The sequence below is a fragment of the Desmodus rotundus genome, chromosome 10 (genome assembly GCF_022682495.2).
Source record: "Desmodus rotundus isolate HL8 chromosome 10, HLdesRot8A.1, whole genome shotgun sequence".
Taxonomy (NCBI): Eukaryota; Metazoa; Chordata; class Mammalia; order Chiroptera; family Phyllostomidae; genus Desmodus; species Desmodus rotundus.
This window is the reverse complement of record NC_071396.1, coordinates 97,130,918-97,150,947: the sequence shown is the minus strand read 5'-3', so window position 1 is coordinate 97,150,947 and position 20,030 is coordinate 97,130,918. Positions and strand designations below refer to the sequence as shown.

The following is a 20,030-nucleotide window of genomic DNA, read 5'->3' as shown; positions in this document are numbered from 1 at the left end:
TATTTTTGTAGATATTTAATAACTAACGTTTTGGTGCTATGTGCCAAGTGCTGTTAAGAAATTTACAACAGTTGTACATGCAAAATGTATTGTAAATTAAAAATAAATTATTCACGTAACATATAATATGGCATTATTTATAATGTAATACATAATGATGATGCAAATCATTAGGTCCATTCTAAAATCAAATGTGTATGGTTTATTTAATTAAGGATATTTCCATAATTGAAAAACAGCTAATATAACTGAGAGATTATGTATTAAGACACTGTGCTAAACATCTCACATGAATTATTACATTTACTTCTTACAACACTGAAATGGATACTACTATTATTACCCTTAAGGCTTAGAAGGATTAAAGAACTTGCTAATGGTCACACAGCCAGTTAAGGGTCCAGGTTCAGCACCCTTAACCACTATGCTGGCCCAGGCAGCCATTAAAAATTATATTCTTTTAAGACATGGAAAAATAGTAACACAACTGGAAAAACAACAGGATTAACAATATACACAGTATGATCTCCTCGTCCCCCCAGATCTATATATACCCATTTCTATGACTGGAAGGAAAACGTGCCAAAGTATTAGAAGTGGATCTCTCTGGGTTGTAGAATTCTAGGTAGTTTTTATTTTCTTATTTATACTTTTCAATATTTTTCAAGTTTGTTTGGTACTATTAATCTTATATTAAAGGAAAAAAGACTCAATATACATGAAAGATTTATACTCTTGATTTTACTATGCCAAATGAACAGTGTTCCTATTGTGCCCGAACTACAAGCTATGGTTCATCAGAAGGGTATCCCTCCCAATCAAGCCTGCACAGAGTAATGATGGATTTGACGTCTGAATGTCTATGGTATGCTAAGTAATACAATGAAGGAAACCTTGAGATCTTGATACTCAAGGGGTTTCCATCAACTTAGGGTAGATATACATATACATATGAGATCTAAGAACACACACAAAGCAAACGAACAAATGAATGGAAATCAATGTGGTGTTAATGAAACATTAGCAAGAGAAAAATTAATGTATTTAGTAAACATCACTCCTCTAAAACAAAGGTATGACAACATAATTACAAAAAATAAATAATACTGTTTACAAAAAATAGTGAAAACACTATTTAATAAAACTAAATTGTTAGATGAATAAAAGATGTAAAAACATTTTTTATATGGAAAGAAAAAAAAAAAAAAAAAACCAAAGTCCTCAAAAAGAAAAAGCCCCTACAACAAAAACAAGAGCTTACAGTAATGTCCGGGATGGGGCGGCATAGGCGGGTGGTGCTGAAGATGGCCGTTTTGGTGGTGAGGCAAATTAGGTGTGTATGGTGCGGTCCTACTTCCAGTCCAGGTGGTAGTGCTGTCTAAAAATTAAGGCCCACATGGATTAATTTGCTTTTATAAAGTCTGCCTATTTTTTTCTCATCTACTTTAAAAGATTTTAAAAAGCATGTACATACTATGATGGTAAGTAGCTGGCTGCCCAGTAAATCCATTCTGCTGCTGTCCTGGCTGAGGCCCTGAAGCTATCTGCAACAATCCTTCACTATGGCTGCCTGCCAGTATACTGGCAGGCTGACCTAGGGGAACAAGAAGACATTAATATGGTACATGTATAGATGCAATCCTATGGTTTTATACAGCAAATGAAGGACTAAATTATATGATAGTCACCATAAAAATGGGCAAAAAGTGGAACTCATTCATGGCCTATCAAATAAAAAATCCTCAAGCCCACTATAAAGGCAAAACTTAGAAAAGTTCAAAACTATTCTATCTTAAGTAATGTCTAGCTAATTTTAGTGGCCTATTTATTCACAATATTCTTCAAAATGCCAGCAAAATCCCTATCATAATAACTTCTTCCGAAGCATATCAGCTCACCCCAGGCCACTCCATCCGGCTCTGGACTTTTCTGAGTAGGACTTCAAAAGCCCAGGCTTAAGAAAATGTTGAAAACTGGAAAGTTCATTATTATCAGCTCTGATACCGGTAATATAATGCTAGGGTTTAATAAAAGAAAAGAAAAGCAGGTAAATATCTTAAATGGAATGTGATGGGTAAGGTGAGTAAATTAAAAAAAAAATTTTCAAGTTCCACTGTCCAATCATATAGCATTTGCAAGTTAAAAAAAAACACACTATCAGACTATCAGTCTACTTTGAAGTTTTTTTTCATGTGCTTTTAAAAACCAAGAATCACCTCTTACCAAGAACATTTCCTATAAATCCTAAATTTACAGGAAATTACTTGCCCTGTCTATATGTAATATAAAGGACTAAGCCTCCTCTAGCTTCTCTATTCAATTCAAAACCATTCTGATATTACTTACTGGCCTACATTTTTAAGGCTTTTTTTTTTTAAGTGAAAAAAAACTTGATTTCTTCAAGCAAGCATTAATTAAGTCAATTGTTTATCTCATTTGGAAAGCACTGACATTTCATAATTGTTATCTGTTACTGGCATCATCTCAATTTTTTCTCATCTGAATGAGAGTATAATCAGAAAACAGGGGAGCAAATGACCACTGCTCAAAGTATAAGGAAAAGGAACATTCTTCTCCTTTCTACAAATCACATTTCCCTAAGGCTAAAAACTACAGAAATATTTAAATACTCCCCAAATTATTTATTTTTAAAGACAATGTTTTTAGTGATTTCCTCTCCTACTCACCCACCAAAATTTTTGCAAGATATCTTGTGATTTTAATTTATAGATGTTTAGAAAGAAACTCTGAAAACACACAGGTGCCAAATGAACACAGACTGTAAAGGAGCCCAACACAGTTATCTGTCCTGAATATTTCCATTACACAATCCCAAGTACATAAAATGAAATTGAACAACACAAGCAAATCTGCTCATGTAAAAGTCTTTCAATTCCTCTATTTTAGTCCAATTTTTCCTTTAACTTCCTCCAAGTGACTATATATATATAAATACCAATATGCTTTTTGAAAGGTAACACACACAAAAAATTTACAACAAACTCTAAAACCTAAAGTAATTATTACTTAATTGTGAAAATATATCCAAAAGATATCAAGACAAAATTATCTGCATTTCATTCGTATCACTTTTTCTAGTCTTCATAGGGAACAGTTAAAATGAAGTCAATTCTGCAGGCATCATCAACAAAGGTGTGCACATTCAACCTCAAGATAGTCCGAACAAAGGTCGGGTGACTGTGCTCCAGCACTGATAATCTACGCTGCAGACTAATTTATTCTCTATCACTGCCCACTCTCTTTGTCAACAACATTACCCAAGTTAGTAAATAAGGAATAAACAGATAACACAAGCACCAAGTGGTGAAGGGTCCAGGTTCTAAAGTACATGCTTAACCAATATGACCCTCTTAGAATATGTGAGACTCTTCTCACGTATTTTCACAGAGAGACATGAGAGTCTATCTGATGAGACTGTCATCTCATGCAGCAAATCCAAGACATAGTGCTTTGAAGAGGTGAAATGAATTAAAGCGGGGGAAAGTCGGCATGTTTCACTCAAAAACTCAATTATATAAATCAGTCCTCCATTTATTCCAAAGATCAAATTTCTATACTGAATCTTATTTGACATTAAAGTAAACAGAATAATGTTCCCTTTGTTTAGCAGCTAACAAAGTATCAGTCCAGATCTATCAACACCTAGTGCTGATGTGGGCTTATATACAATCTCCTTAGCAACCAGGTGCAAGTAACACCATGTACATGCCAATACCCCGCTGTGATTAGTTTAAAAAAGCTGCTCCATGCAGCAAATTGTCCAATATTTGGTGACTGTGAAAATAAATAAACGTACTAACAGAACCAAGTCATTAATGCCTTGATCAGCCCCCAAGAAAAGCTGAACCCAATAGCCCTGTGGCAGGGAAGGTGGCCCCTCTATTATGGGAAAAACCTTTTTGAAATTAGACTTATTTGAAAAAAACATTCGAGTTAGATAGACAGAATTAACTTTATTTTGAAACTGACTAAAATACTTAATGTTTATCTTGAGGGACATTAAGTTATAAACAAGTTTGTCAAGATCCCTTCTAAGTTTGTACAACGGGAGACTGAGATGACTTATAAAGTAATATTCTGATAAATCAAAATAAAAGCACTGATTAAAAGAAAGCTCACAACTCCATTTATACAGAGTTTTGTAAACATGTTGGTTTAAAATTACTTGTTAACCACTTAACTATTTCTCTAAAATGTATCTGCAAGCTTAAGAGGCTTCTCACTTCTGCGTGTAAGAGTAGATAAAGTACAAATTAGACCATTAATTTAAATCAATATTATAATCAAAGTCATTAATTAAATTCCAAGTGATTGTACATCAACATAAAAATGTTTAAATAAACTACAAACCATTTTTTCCAGGACCAACCCAAAAACCTATTTAATAATTGTTTACCAATGAAAGATACCACAGTGCTTTTAATTTCTAGGAGTTTTCCTCCAAGTGACTATATATAAATATTTCATAGTTAGAGAAATTCGGCTTGTGACTACATCTGATTCTACAACTCACTTGTGGAAGCCACAGGAATGTTGGGAAAGTTGGTGGTGCTGGTAGCATTAGACTCGGATGGAGCTAACAGAGCTGGGGTGCTGTATGTCTCCGTCGATGCACGATTACTTGGTGGGTGCTGAATGGTTTGAATAGAATGCCCTTCAGTGGATAACGATGGCTGTCCCTCAAAGTCATGAACATATTCATCCTTCACCAACATACTTGGTGGAGCTATACAGAGAATTAAACATATTTTAAAATCTTAGAAGCTTCTATTCCCAGAAAAAATCTTGTAAGCAATATAACACCTAAAATCAACTACAGTGTAAATAACAGAATTTTTTCATAATATTTTTAAAGCATATTACTTTATTAGCAAAAGCTGTTTATTTAGAGGTAGTGGCATCAGATATATTTTATCATCAATTTGAATGACTCCTTGAAACTTGAAGCTAGACTAAATTCCAACAACTTCCAGCAATGGTTCTGAAGAGTATTCCTTAGTTTCTTGATTAACCTAGAAATAATAATTACCTTAAATATATAACATGAGGTAGACAAAAACCAAATGGCTGGGAAAAACATTTACCCAGATGAGAAGATCAAGTTGAGACTGAGTACTTAGCTATCTCTTTTTGCTAATTTCACACACTGCAGAAGTATGAGTGGGATATGGTAACTATCCAATTCCAGGATCCAGAATTAGTTAAGTAACAGTCTTTGAAAGTGAAATATACTGAATGTCCCTAAAGGGTTAAGAACCAGACAGAAAAATCCTAAATGTTAAGTCAAACTGAAATTTCCCTCTAGAAAACCAACCAAATAATGATGTTTGGTAAATATGTGACATGAAAAAACTTAATACTCAAGGTCTTTGACCTATGTGCTTAGTCACGATAATAAGCAAAGGTAGACTGTAGGCTGATGTAACGTAACAACCTTTCCTTGAACAAACCAGGGAATAGGGTTTGTTGTAAGGAAAAAAAACCCTGAAACTGTATTTATAATGTTAATTGCTCTCTACCCAGAATCTCCATACATATTTGTTTTAAGACTACTGTTCTGGGGTTTGCTTTTTATCATTGGCCAAAAAGCATTTACTACTTCTGAACTAACACTACCCCAGAATTTTACAATCTGTTGAATTGTAATACTAGGTTCTTTTCTTAGAACAGTTAATTAATAAGTCCACAAAGATATTCTCTTTTCCATTAAGAATCAGCGTATTGAGCTCTTTATCTTTCCCTATGTCAATCTTTGAAAAAACCTTACACATAAATATCAATTATTTGAGTGGCTATCTTTTCATTAAACAGAATATTTCAACACAGCAAGAATAATCCATTTTTCAAATTTCTATGCACAATCTTTTAAAGGCTCTTTATGAACCAAGTCATGAAGACATTAATATTTTTAAGGCACATAAATTTCATTCCCAAGAGTTTCTCTTTAGAAAATTCTACAAAAACAGGAAGATAACCAAAAGGATGCTTAACACATCATTACATATCAGCAAAACAAACGAACAAACAAATGAACTCAATCACTCATCACTAATGTTGACCAAATTATAAAAATATGAAGAAAAAAATTATTTGGGGCATACAGTGGGTATGGCTGTATTTATTCAATCTGTTCTTTAAATTACACTCAACAAAGTTCTGTGATTTTCTTCATGTAGATCCTGATGTCTCTATATAACTTCTGGACACCTTAGGGGTTTTTTTTTGCTGTTACAGTGACTGGGATCTTTTCACCTAGATATCAGTATTACTAATACACAAGGAGAAAGCTATTGCTTTCAGGATATAGCTGGTCAAACTGATACTCACTGCTTCTGCTTTACTTGCCAGCTTAACAGTCAATCATAACAACTGAATTCTGCTTTGAAAAAAGTATGCCTCATAACTGTTTCTTGCCTAATATGTTGGCTAAAGTTTCCCAAAGGTAAGTTTGAGACTTCTACCAGTCTACATGTCTCTAAATCAAGTAACTTAAAACATATGTTTCTTAGGTAAAACTGTAGGCATCAACAAGATAGATGTCTGCTATATATTTTTGCCAAGAGAAAAAAAAGATTACAAAACACTATTGTACACTATGATCATATGCATGTTTAAAAAATCATACACTGTAAGTAAAAAAGCAAGGTCCAGAAAAGTGCACAATATGCTTTTTGTGTAATAAAGGAGGGAAACGGTACATGTATTTCTGCATACAGAAACCCTGGAAGGAAACACCAGAAACTAATAAAAGTGATTACCTGAGGTGGGGGGGAATGGGGGCAAGGGTGGGAGCACTTCTGTTCACTGTATACCTTTTTATAGTATTTTGACTTATGGATCATGTATTGCCTATTCAAAAAAATAAAATTAAAAAACATATAGTATATATTTTTAAAGTCTAGAAAAACAGACACCAAACTGTTAAGTATTTCTCTTTATGGATGAGCATTCAACAAATTCATTTGCTAAAAAAATATTTATTGAGCACCTATGTTCCAGGTACTGTTCTAGCACTTGGGATACATCAATAAACAAAAGAAAGATCCCTGTCCTCAGTAGGCTTAAGTAATCTGCAGTATTTTTCTATCATTTAAAACATCTAATAGTGAGCAAACATTACCCCAGCTCCTACTAGCTGTCTAATCTTGGTCAAGTTCCTTGCCCTCTCAGGGCACCAGTCTCTTCATCCTTGATAAAGTGTGGACAATGCCACCTACCACAAGAGGTATTATGAGAATGATGACATGATACTTACAAATAAATCACTTAGCTCAGTACCTGATACAAAATGAGCACTTAGTGTCAGCTATTATGATTTAACCATATTTTCAGAGCGGTCATACATGTATATAGTTATTGTAGAATGTTCAGTGAGGGGTAAGGAATGTATAGGAAACAGAAAAACCGAAGCCACTGGGCTCATCCTACGTCTGCACTCTTTATCACCACCAGCAGGTAGGCCTCGTACTCGTCTGATGGGACTGTCAATGCCTTATTTACCTTTTCTTTCCTCCACTAGACTCTGAGCTCCCTAAGTGAAGAAAACATACCTTATTGTCCCTGGAACCTAACACAGTACCAGGCAATACATGCTCATTAAATATTTGTTAAAGTGAATATACAGGTGGATGTGGTCATGGAAAGTTTCATAGGAGACGAGACAGGCTGGAAATGATTACCACCACCACAGTCCTAACTCAAAAGTGAAGGAATTACCTACTTAATATTAACTTTTAGTTACCTGGTCTTGTATTATTTCTTTGACCAAATCTAGGAAGAGCTGTGAAAAATACCTGTTGTTTTGTGAGGAATAAGCCTTTGAAGCCAGCTTTTACATACACAACCACCTCTACGAGGCTGAAGACAGCCCCAGAGCCGCTAAAAAGAGGCTATTGGCCCACACAATCCCATCAATAATGGCAGTATTTTAGGGTAGGGAAGAAGTGTAATGACTCTTCAGAACTGGATCTCCTGACACTACCACCCTAGGGAGATTCTGATATAGTTACCAACAGTCTCCTAACCCCTAACAAGCCCTGAGCTAAATGCTTTACTTCTCCAAAAACACAGATGGAGAATGGTGAAGATGGGAACTGACATGACATCAGTGTCTGTAGGGGACAGGGCTTTAACCAATCTTAAAGCTGCTCTTCCCAGACCACCACCACAGCTTCCATTCCCAACCCTCGTCAGAAGCCTACTGAGCATTGACAAGTACCAGGACTAGGTACTAGGACTAGGCTCGTCTTCTATTGCTAGTGACACGAAACAAAAGTGGAGAATAAAAATAAGCAGACCTCCATGCTCCCCTTAACTTTTCAGGTATTTCTGACCCACCTCTAAGATTCTGCAACAGAAGGGGTGCTGAGCCACCAATCCGCTCCACAATAATAGAGCACCTTTCTAAGATGACAGTGGCTCTTTATCAGTTTCTCTGCAAATTAATTAGTTCTTACAGAATTTCGAGTTTATCAACATGTTCTAAGTACCAGAGCTAAAGTTTCAACAGATCTGTTCTTAAATATCACACTAAAAAATAAAACAAAGCACACACACACCATTTGTGGCATTTCCCCACCTCCAAACACTTTCTCCTGTTTAAAATAGGATTAGATCCTCTGTGACCAGCATGCACTTTAAAGTGCCTTTTGTTTTATCTACTCAAAATGTAACAAAACTGAAAAACATTAATATATGTAGTTATAGATTATTCTTAAAATTATCTATCATTCATAAAAATAAGTTAGACTGAAATGAAGAAAAATTACAATACTGGTATCTTGAAAATGTTATACATGATTCCAAATTACCAAACATTACAGGCATTTATACCCATTTAAACTAGCTCTGTGAGATTTTCTTCCAAAATAACCAGTTTTAACTGATTAAAAAAAATATTCTTCCTTTGTATGTTTTATGTCCTTCTGTTATAGACTACTTTAGCTCATAAATAGCAGTTCAAATACAAAGAGCCAACAGCTTAATTTAATCGTTTTAAATGCTGATGCATGCACACACCCCAAAATCTACATTTCCAAGTTTTTTCTTGTAAATGTTATCAGTATCCACACAATTTCTAAGTAAATAAAAAATAGAGGGGAAAGAATAAAAGAAAACAGAGAAAGTTACAAGAAACAGATTACCTACCATTACTCTGCAGTGTTAATCCTGAGAGATCTTAATTTTTTAAAGGGGAAAAGAAAATGAAACATTAATCATTATCATGAAAATATTTTCCATTATATTTAAAATCATAGTACAGAAATATAAGCTATAGTCAAAATTTCATGAGCCATTTTAGTTCAAGAATAGTATTGTAAGTGCTATCTGACAATACATGAAATATTTAATTCTATCATGTTTTCCATCTTATTTTTCAAAAATATTCTAAATGGGCAAAAGTACCAACTATTTGGTTTTAGCAGTCAAAATACAAGTTTGTTCCAAAGTTGAAATTTAAATATTTTTATTGCATTAAAAATGTTTGATTATTTAACATTAGCTGCAGCCCTGGGCCTCTTCCAGATTTATAATTTAACTTAGAAAAATTAAAACACTATCAGATCTTTTCCCTTTGTGCTTCCAAGGATAAAGGCAAAATCTACTTACCAATTCCAGGTGATACAACTCGTTCATAGTGATATGGATTCACACAGACACTATCACATTTTAAGTCAAATGCATACTGACAATATTTAACATGTTTTAGTTCATTTTTGTGAAGATCAGGCCACCTCCAGAGACGGGCATAGATCACATGAGGAAATCCTTTCCGACCTGCCACCTAGTAAAAATAAAGGACCACTTGTTAAGCACCAGTTATACATCACTCATTATTAACAAGACACTTCACACACATTCTCATCTAACCCTCAGAACCCTACAAAGTCAGCATTATGACCCCCATCTCACAAAGGAGGAAACTGAGGCTCAAAGCAAGTGACTCGGCCATGGTCACAGAGCAGTGAGCTTAGGTGTGATTTCAAGGCTTGTGCTCGGGTTTTAAAGATGCAAAAAAATATGAGTTTGTTCTAGAAATTACACCTAAAATCTAGAAATAAAATTTTTTAATCTGAAGACTTAAGGTTTCTTTAAAAAAATTAAGCACAGATGTATTATGTAGTTCTACATGAAAAATGAGACTTGTTAAAATGAAAGGTAAAGAACATTTGTAAAATATAAGCTTAATTCAAGTTTTAAAGATAAGCTTGAATTCTAGATTGCTTTTTATATATGAGTACCAAACATACAATATCAGAATTCTAAATTATACAAGAACCAAGTGTAACTCAGGTTTTTTTAAATGTGTATTTAATACCAAAAAGGAAAAAAAAAAAAGCTACAAGGATGAATACCAAAGTGCTAAAGGTGTGGATTTTCTTCTTTTATTTTTATGTTCCAAACTTTCTACATTTGACTTTTAGGTCAGAACATTAAACAATTCAAAAAATATATCTTCATTATATGGAATACATAGACTTCCACATATTTCTATAATGTGTACTAGTATAGGATGTACAATATCTAAAGAGATGGAGCAAGGATTAAATTATCTCAAAGAAACAAGAGAAAACAAGAATTTTTTCTTTAAGTCTGCCACTACAAAAGATAAAGGAAACTTCAGCACCAAACTAACCTGAAGCCTTCCATCCAATGTTCTCTGTATGGTAACACATTTGCTAGGATGAGCTCCATTTGTAGTAATGGCTGTTATTAAAGAATCCAATTCATCTTTTTTCTCCTTCAGCTTCTTTACCAAACTTTCAATTGCTCTTTTTGCAAATGTTTCACTCTCTCCACCTTGTCTATGGCACATCAAACTATGTACAATGCTCAGACAGGCATCATTACTTGTTGGTGTATTTGTAATAGACATATTGTCCATTTGTCAAAATTATTTCCTTTAAATCAAATATGTCTCCAACTTCCAGAGCAATTTTGATCTTTTGGAGGCAGTGAAAAATACTGGCTAATGTTGCAAGGAAAATTGTTAGACATGTGGTATTCAGGATAATCTAAAAAAAAATAATAAAGAAGACAGATATTAGAACACATTTTACAAAGGAGAGTCAATTACTTGGGAAAATATGGCATTGCTCCAGTTAAGTCAAAGACTCAATGTTCATAATTAAAATTTGATGCTTAGATTTTTAAATGACTGAAAATGTTTTTGACATTCCAAAAATATTAAAGTTAGGCCTTCTTATTATAAAAGCATGCTCAATTAAGTCTTGTTGATTGTATTATTCACCCTAAAGTAAAATCTTAGAACTCTAAAAAGAAATACTTATGAAGACCAGCACTTTAAAATATTCTTGATCAACCAGTTAAACCTAGTCTGTCACTCACACACATGAAAATTTCACTATCACCTGCTATCAAATGCTGTTTATCAGTTAACACCACCCATCTTTGTTAAAAGAGACTACTAACAACAATTAAAAAGGTAAGTAACAATTTTCAAATGGGCACAGGATTCTAATACTCATTTCTACAAAGAAGGGCCATAAAGTACATGAAAAATGCTCGTCATTAGTCATTAGAGAAATGCAAATCAAAATCACAAGAAGATATCACGTCACATCCACTACCTGGATAAATCAAAAGGATGTACTGAGAAAGACAAATACCCTATGATTTCACTTATATGTGGAATTTAATGAATAAAATAAACAAAATAGAAAGACTCATAAATATAGAAAATAGATTGATAGAGCTGTTAGAGCGCTGGAGGTTAGTGAGCTAAGTGAAAATGATGAAGGGATTAGACCTGGCTGTTGTTGCTCAGTGGACTGAGTAACAGCCTGCGAGGTGAAAGGTCACCAGTTCGATTCCCAGTCAGGGCCCAGGAAGAAATAAACGTCTCACCAGAACAGGATGAAGAAACAAGAATTCAAACAAAAATGAGGAGAGGCTGAGGAACCTCTGGGACAACTTTAAAAGCTCTAACAACAGAATCATAGGGGTGCCAGATGGAGAAGAACAAGAGCAAGAAGTTGAAAACTTATTTGAAAACATAATGAAGGAAAACTTCCCCAATCCAGCAAAGGATTCCAGAAGTCCAGGAATCCCAGAGAGTCCCAAAGAAACTGACCCAAAAAAGAAATACACCAAGGCACAACACCATTAAGTTACCCAAGATTAAAGATAAGGAAAGAATCTTAAAAGCAGCAAGAGAAAAGGAGACACTTACCTACAAAGGATTTCCCATAAGACTACCAGCTGATTTCTCAAAAGAAACCTTACAGGCAAGAAGGGGCTGGAAAGAAGTATTCGAAGTCATGAAAGGCAAGGACCTATATCCAAGATGACTCTATCCGGCAAAGCTATCATTTAGAATGGAAGGGCAGATAAAGCGCTTCCCAGATAAGGTCACATTAAAGGGGTTCATCATCACCAAGCCCTTATTATATGAAATGTTAAAGGGACTTATCTAAGAAAAAGAAGACCAAAAACTATGAACAATAAAATGACAACAAACTCACAACTATCAACAACCGAACCTAAAAAAAATGAAAACAAAAACCAAGTAAACAACTAGAACAGGAACAGAATCAGAGAAATGGAGATCATGTGGAGGGTTATCAGTGGGGAGGAGAAGGGGAAGAATGGGGGGGAAGGTACAGGGAATAAGAAGGATAATTGGTAGGCACAAAATAGACAGGGGGAGGTGAAGAATAGTGTAGGAAACAGAGAAGTCAAAGAACTTACATGTACCACCCATGGACATGAACTAGTTGGGTGGGAATGCTGGAGGGTGGGAAGGTGCTGGGAAGAGGGGGATAAAGGGAAGAAAAAATTGGGACAACTGTAATAGCATAGTCAACAAAATATACTTTAAAGAAAGTAACTAGTTATTCCCCTGGCTGGGTAGCTCAGTTGGTTAGAGCATTGCCCTAATATGCCAAGGTTGCTTGCGGGTTCAGTATCTGGTCAGGACACATACAAGAAGTAACCAAGGAATGCATAAATAACTAGAACAACAAATTGATGTTTCTCTCTCTCTTTCTAAATCAATAAAGAAAAGTAACTAGTTACATAGTTATTTGTATTATTGGCTAGATTACTGCTTGGTTCCATTGTTTATGTGGTTTGTATTATATTACTGCCATTTCTGAGAATGTTATTTTTGTTCAGTTATACATATTGGGAAACAAAGTCAAATTTAAGTAAAAGGAAATTTCATTGGCTTGGTCAGGAAATACAGCTGGCCTCAGAGTGCTGGATTAGCGTCACAACCAGCCAGTATCATCAGGACTCTGTCTCTTGGGTTTGGTTTCATTTCTTTTAGTTTAAGTCTTAGTGAGGCTCCAGTGTTATTCCTCCCAGCTTCAGGTCTAGCAAAGAAAGAGCCTTTTTTTTTTCCTTCTGCAGTTCCATCGTAAGTCCTGGAGCTGTGTCGTTGGCCTGACTTGGGTCCTGTCCTATCTTTGAAATAACTGATGTGGCAAGGCGCTGACTTTGGTTAGTCAGGCTGGGGATTGTTCCACCTGCCCAGATGGGGAGATTCTCCTTAGAAAATCAGATTACTGTTACAGAAGGGGAGGTACATGCTGGCAGGAGAAAAACAGATATCAACTAGAGGACTTGGTTGACTCTTCTTTTAACAATCTCTATAACTTATCAAGAGCATGGTAATTTTTAAATAAGATTATTTAAGGTGAAGCTAGTGTACCACTATTACATTTATTTATTTTAATTTTTGTTGAATTTATTGGGGTAACACTGGTTAATAAAATTATAGGTTTCAGGTGTACATTTGTATAATACATCATCTGTATATTGTATTGTGTGTTCACCATTCAAAGCTGTCACTATTTATTGCCCCTTCACTCTCTTTTATGTCCCCCTAATCCCTTTCCCTCTGGCAGTCACCTTACTGTTGTAATATGACATTTCAACCTAAGACCTATGGGTAAACAAGCACACTTCTAAATGTGTTCCTTGTAGTTCATCTTAAAAATCATCACAAAAGCATTCAGTCATATTATTCCCATCTCAGGTTTTTATAATTATTAATACCTGTGTGTATAATCCTTTGTGTTTTAGAGGTTCTCCTACAGCTGCCCTCAATATGATGAACCTCAACTCTGGGATGTTCTTGTTGAGGATCTAGGCTACACCTGTGCTGTAGGCTGTTGAACTAAGCCTGCACACCCTTTAGCTCCTGCCTGTGAGCCTGTGATTAGAATTGCATTTCAGGTCAAGCTTTTACAAATTAACTTAAGCACTTTTCTCAAGTATTCCTGTATTAATAGCTTATTGCTCATTAATCAATAAACTTATAGAAAATACCTGTATCTTCTAGAAAATACATATAATGTTTGTTTCATGTATAATACAGCCAATAATTCAAAAGTAAACAGACATCTGAGAAATAAAGACATATAAACATTGATTAACTAAAGTTTATGAATTCCATGAGAGCCATTTAAGCCAGCACTCAGACTTTTTAGTATTAGAGGGTAACTTAATTAGCTAGGTTATCTGGCTTTGTAGTCCATGGAGTTAGACCTGTGGTCAACATCATGTGACAGTAGTATTAAAACAAGGTTAGAAACAAACACATGATTAATTGATTGATAGATAAAAGGAGAAAACTTTGTCCCTTTTACTGACTTTCTGCCTCCCATTGCCCTTGTCACGTGGGATTGTTTGTTCTATCACAGTGACTTTATCTAATACCTGTATGTTAGAGACTTTCCCATAGGCTTTTTTCTACTGAGCTCTTTAAAACACAGCATACTTGTTAAATTTTATTCTGTCATCATTGAATTAACTTAGCTAGGAAATGGGACATCTTTTGAGTGACCCTTCTTTTCATCCCTTATACTTAGTTGATTAAGACCTAGTATGTTCTACTTAGAAATATTTCATTGGTTCCTCCTTTGTTTTCATTGCCCATGCCTGTGATCTAGGCCCTTTCACTCTTCTGATTACTGTCTCCTAACTTCTGTTTCACTTTCAAAAGCTATTCTTTATCCTCTCACTATAGTTTTTCTAATGGATATCTAATGCTGTTGTTTCTCCCCCCTTTTCTGTCATAATCCTACTGTAGACATCTGTACATCTGTACAGAAAACATATGTGCTCTTATCCCTCTGTTTTTCCTTGTGATTTCCTTTAATCTGGCAAATTCTTATTCACAGGTGGTGGTCATTGGTACAGTTCCACCAATAATCTGATGGCTGTCTTTGGCACATAGTAGTATTGTACTTCTCTGTCTCCCTCCCCTACTTGAAAATAGGCATGGTCTAGTGTTTCTCAAACTTGGCACTACTGACTGGTAGTTAAATTTTTGGGCTGGTTAAATTTTTGTTGTGGGGAGCTGTCCTGTGCATTGAAGGATGTTGGCAGTAGCCCTGGCCTTTACCCAGTAGATGCCAATAGTGCTCTGCCTCCCACTGCCCCATTCCAATTGTGAAAATCAAAAATGTCTTTAAACATTGCCAAATGTCCCCTGTGGGACAAAGTTGCTCTGGTTGAGAACCACTGACATGGCCATATGACTTTGGCCAATTAAATGTGAGCAGAAGGGATGGTCAGCCTTTAAAACATAGTGCATGAATTATCCTATCTCTTCTCCCGCCATTTAAAGACATGTAGAGATGGAGTCTTTGTTAGCCTAATCCCTGAGAGGTAACAGTGAGCAGGGCTCCCAGTTTATGCAGAAAATACACCTGTGACTTATGCTATCAATATTTTGGGGATTGGTTGTCACTGCTACATGATGCTACGATTTAGTTTACCTGTGAACTTTCCATGTTTTGTCATTTATAGTCCATAATCACGTTAACAACTACCTCTTTTAGCATCTGTTACTTAGTGTAATGTATTTGGGCCTTCTCGATCAGTGCTTCTCAGAGGAATATGGTAACTACTGCTCCTTGAGGGATGTTATGAAAATTAGTGGGAGGAGTTTTGGTGGAGATAACTTTGAAGAATTATCTTGCATCCCACAACACTTTCAGATGCCCCAGAAATTCATGTAGGAGGAAACATAATTAGCCTAGAACCCATTTAATATGTACTCACTTCCCAATTCCATTTAATATGTACTCATTTTTTCAGAAATGAAATAATTTGGGTTCGTAATTGAAGTTGTTTTGTTTGGAACTTTATCAGGAGTTCATCATTTTGGAAAATCCATGTCACCAACTGCACTGCCATTATGCTATTTGAATTGCCAACACAACACACCTGTATTAGATGGTGTGAATTTGTAGCTGTCATATTTATGATGATTCTACATGTAAGTGCAGGCATCTATCATTTGTATTATATTTTCCAAATTTGTTAATATGCTGGGGCATTTTTATTAAAATACATACTTTATAAATCTTTTCCTTTATATAACAATTAGGATATTGTTGAAATTTTAAAAATATGTGTAAATAGGTTTTTGTTTCAAGATACCTAACAGGGTGATAGAAATTATTTGTTACAAAATGTGATGTTTGATAGAGTTGAGAACCACTTTCTAATTATGTGCTACTTGTTTTGTGTCATAGTGATATGCACAGAGTAGATACAGTGTTTGTTGGATCGGTCAGTTTGTGGTTCCAGATTGTTTTTTTGTACTCTGTTGCATTTGATTACCATAGCAAGTCTGTAGTTGGCAAGGCGTGTGTTGTTCCCATTTTATAGGTGAAAAAATTGAAAGAGATGTTAACTTGCTTTAGTCATGTTGCTAGAGCTTTAATTAGAACATAAAATTTTATTTATACCAGTCTGGTGCCCTTGTCTGCTATCATTACATACAACTCTTTAAAAAAATTATAATGTAGACCTCTTTAATGTAGGAAAACATCTATATACCCCTATTAATAATTATTTTTTATACAGGAAACTTTTAAATAATGTTTTAGGTACTTGTGGTCATAGGAACGCAGCAATGATAAACACTTATGACAAAGCCCTGTTAAAGAAAGCAAGGATATTTTAATTAGTTTTCAAAGACATGTGCAATTAAAACTGTTTTTGAGATGCCATTGGGCACAAAGACTGCTTAAATTTTAGAAATAATGTCTGATAGTGAGATTATGGTGAAATAGTTATCTCACACTTTAATTACATTATAGATTGGTAGAAAGCTTTTGAAATTTGATACCAAAAAATGAGTTCAACAAGAAAGTATTTGCACTCTTCAAAACTTGTTGCAAGGAAATGCCACAGAATAAAAAGCTACAGTCAATACACAGGCTTTTGCCTAGGAATTTTTTTTTTAAGATTTTATTTATTTTTAGAGAGAGGGGAATGGGGGAGAAAGGGAGAGAAACATCAGTGTGTGGTTGCCTCTTGCACGCCCCCCACTGGGGACCTGGCCCGCAACCCAGGCATGTGCCCTGACTGGGAATCAAACCGGCAACCCTTTTGTTCACAGGCCGGCACTCAATCCACTGAGCCACACCAGCTGGGGCTGCCTGGGAATTTTTAAGATGGGAAAGTGTTGCTGTGTTCTTGAACTTCTGGATTTGTGGCAATAGAGTGTGAGACAAATACATAATCAAATAATAAATAATGTGTTGTTTTAATTGGGGTGTATTTTAAATTTGAGGGAGGAATCAGGGAACACACAGTAAACAGACCAGGGAAATAATTCTCCAGGATTGGGGGGAGAAGAGATAGTGTGTTAGGGAATGGTCTTAGAAAAAAATGAGACATTTAAACGGCACTTGTTTTGAAGGATTGCTAGGACATACCAAATGGATAAAATGGGAGTGAATATTTTACGCAAAAGAAAATAGCATGAGAAAGAATTTGAAAGCACATACAGAAGTGCATTTATTTGACAATAAGGGGCACTTACATGTCCTAGGAATTGGGTGTATAATGATGAATAATACAAACATAATCCCTGCCCCCTAGAGCTTTCAGTATAGAAATTAAAATTGTTACGCGTGGACATTCAGAGATTTTCACCTGGTGGTACTCTCGGGTAAGATTGGAGGTGGTGTGTTTTGTTTGGTATACACATTGGTTTCCCTCTTTCCCTCTCCTTTCCTCCCTTTCCCCACAAATACATTGCCAATACTTAAAAATGAGGTTTCACATACAAATGAGCGTTGAAGATCTGGCAGCAGTGGGCTAACATTCTGAAATATCACTTCCACCAGAAGTGCGTGAAGGCTACCCATTTAGATGAGCATGCACTTGTACGCCTCTCTGTACTTTTCTTTACAGCTGGCACATTTTACTCATTTTCCTATATGCCTTTAAGTTGTGCGTCCTTGGATGAGTAGTTTACTTCAGCCCCTGCCCTCCTAAATTTTCTTTGACAAGTTTTAGTAGGAGAAAGTGCAGAAAAATACATAATGTGCTTTAGGAAAATACCTTTTTAAAAGCAATTAAACATTTTATTATTGGGATAATAGCTGCTTTTTACTGAACCTTATGTGCTAGGCACTTTATACTGTAGATTTTCTCATTTGAGCTCTATATACTCTTCTTTTGATCCAGATTCAGAGTTTAAGTAACTTAATTTGTCAAACTACTTAGTGTGAGGGCTAGGATTCTAATCCAGATTCTGAGTCCAAACCCTTCCTTCCCTGTTTAGATAATCTTTGGTTATCTGAAAAGTGTACCTTAAAACATTTACTGAATGTATGCATGTGCTAAGAATTCAAAGATTTAAGAAAAAATGCTTCTTTTCTGCATGGGGCTTATAATTAGTGGCAGAGACAGGCATTTACCTATGTAAAACAGATAACAATAATGGGGAACGTGGGGTAGATACCAAGTGGTTGATATATTGCATTTCTCGCACTATAAGACGCACCTAGGTTTTAGAGGAGGAATATTGGTGGGGGGGGACCTGCTCCACTGCCCCCCCCACCCCCGTGAGCCAGGTGAGCTACATTGGGACTATAAGATGCACCCCAATTTTTCTCCCAAATTTGCGGGGTTATGTGTGTCTTAAAGTCCGAAAAATACAGTACATTCTAAGGATGCCCCAAATTGCAAGTGTCAGGGAGAATAGAAAGGAGACTGATAGAAATGACTAAGGTGAAGAATCATGTAACTTTGTGAGAAAATATGGGGGCAGTGAAAGAGAGGAAGGTTAACGGATGCTTTACCAAGCTTTCCAGTGTTGGGTAATGGAATGGAATTAATGCTTTAGAAACAGAGGTCATCAGAAGAGGAACAGGTTTTGGTATAGCCCGATGAGTTAGTTTTATTTCTTTGATGGGGGGGGGCAGATTTTTAAAAATTCAAGTAAATAGCAAAAGAAAATAAAAGCAAAATAAGCCAGGAATACAACATCATCAGCAAACAAACAAAAACAACCCAGCATGCAAAGTACAATCTCCACTCCTGCTTTATGTCATTTATTCTTAAACTGATGACCTTTTCTTATTCCACGTGGAATCTTTTTTTAAAGTATAGTTTATTGATTATGCTATTGTAGTTGTCCCAGTTTTTCCCTCCTTTATCCCCTCTCTGCCCTGCATCCCCAAGCCTCTAGCCTTCTCCCCCCTTAGTTCATGTCCATGGGTGGTACATATAAGTTCTTTGACTTCTCTGTTTCCTACACTATTCTTCACCTCCCCCTGTCTATTTTGTGCCTACCAATTATCCTTCTTATTCCCTGTACCTTCCCCCCCATTCTTCCCCTTCTCCTCCCCACTGATAACCCTCCACATGATCTCCATTTCTCTGATTCTGTTCCTGTTCTAGTTGTTTACTTGGTTTTTGTTTTCATTTTTTTTAGGTTCGGTTGTTGATAGTTGTGAGTTTGTTGTCATTTTATTGTTCATAGTTTTTGGTCTTCTTTTTCTTAGATAAGTCCCTTTAACATTTCATATAATAAGGGCTTGGTGATGATGAACCCCTTTAATGTGACCTTATCTGGGAAGCGCTTTATCTGCCCTTCCATTCTAAATGATAGCTTTGCCGGATAGAGTCATCTTGGATATAGGTCCTTGCCTTTCATGACTTCGAATACTTCTTTCCAGCCCCTTCTTGCCTGTAAGGTTTCTTTTGAGAAATCAGCTGGTAGTCTTATGGGA

The 20,030-nt window shown here is 35.6% G+C and overlaps 1 protein-coding gene across 6 annotated transcripts in view; it reads right to left on the bottom strand.

The window, feature by feature from the left end:
• The window catches only part of SMAD4 (SMAD family member 4), a 61,577-nt gene that overhangs the window by 34,375 nt on the left and 7,172 nt on the right, over positions 1 to 20,030 (bottom strand). For all 6 annotated transcript variants that reach the window (XR_008425384.2, XM_053913215.2, XM_053913216.2 and 3 more), the window contains exons 2-7: positions 10,658 to 11,036; positions 9,631 to 9,805; positions 9,169 to 9,198; positions 4,535 to 4,747; positions 1,475 to 1,594; positions 1,262 to 1,378 (exon numbers count right to left, since the gene is read on the bottom strand). Coding sequence is in view for 5 of the 6 variants with exons in the window: in XM_053913215.2 (XP_053769190.1) it covers positions 1,262 to 1,378; positions 1,475 to 1,594; positions 4,535 to 4,747; positions 9,169 to 9,198; positions 9,631 to 9,805; positions 10,658 to 10,906 (904 nt within the window). In the remaining variant the exon portion in view is untranslated. The remainder of the gene's footprint in view (positions 1 to 1,261; positions 1,379 to 1,474; positions 1,595 to 4,534; positions 4,748 to 9,168; positions 9,199 to 9,630; positions 9,806 to 10,657; positions 11,037 to 20,030) is intronic.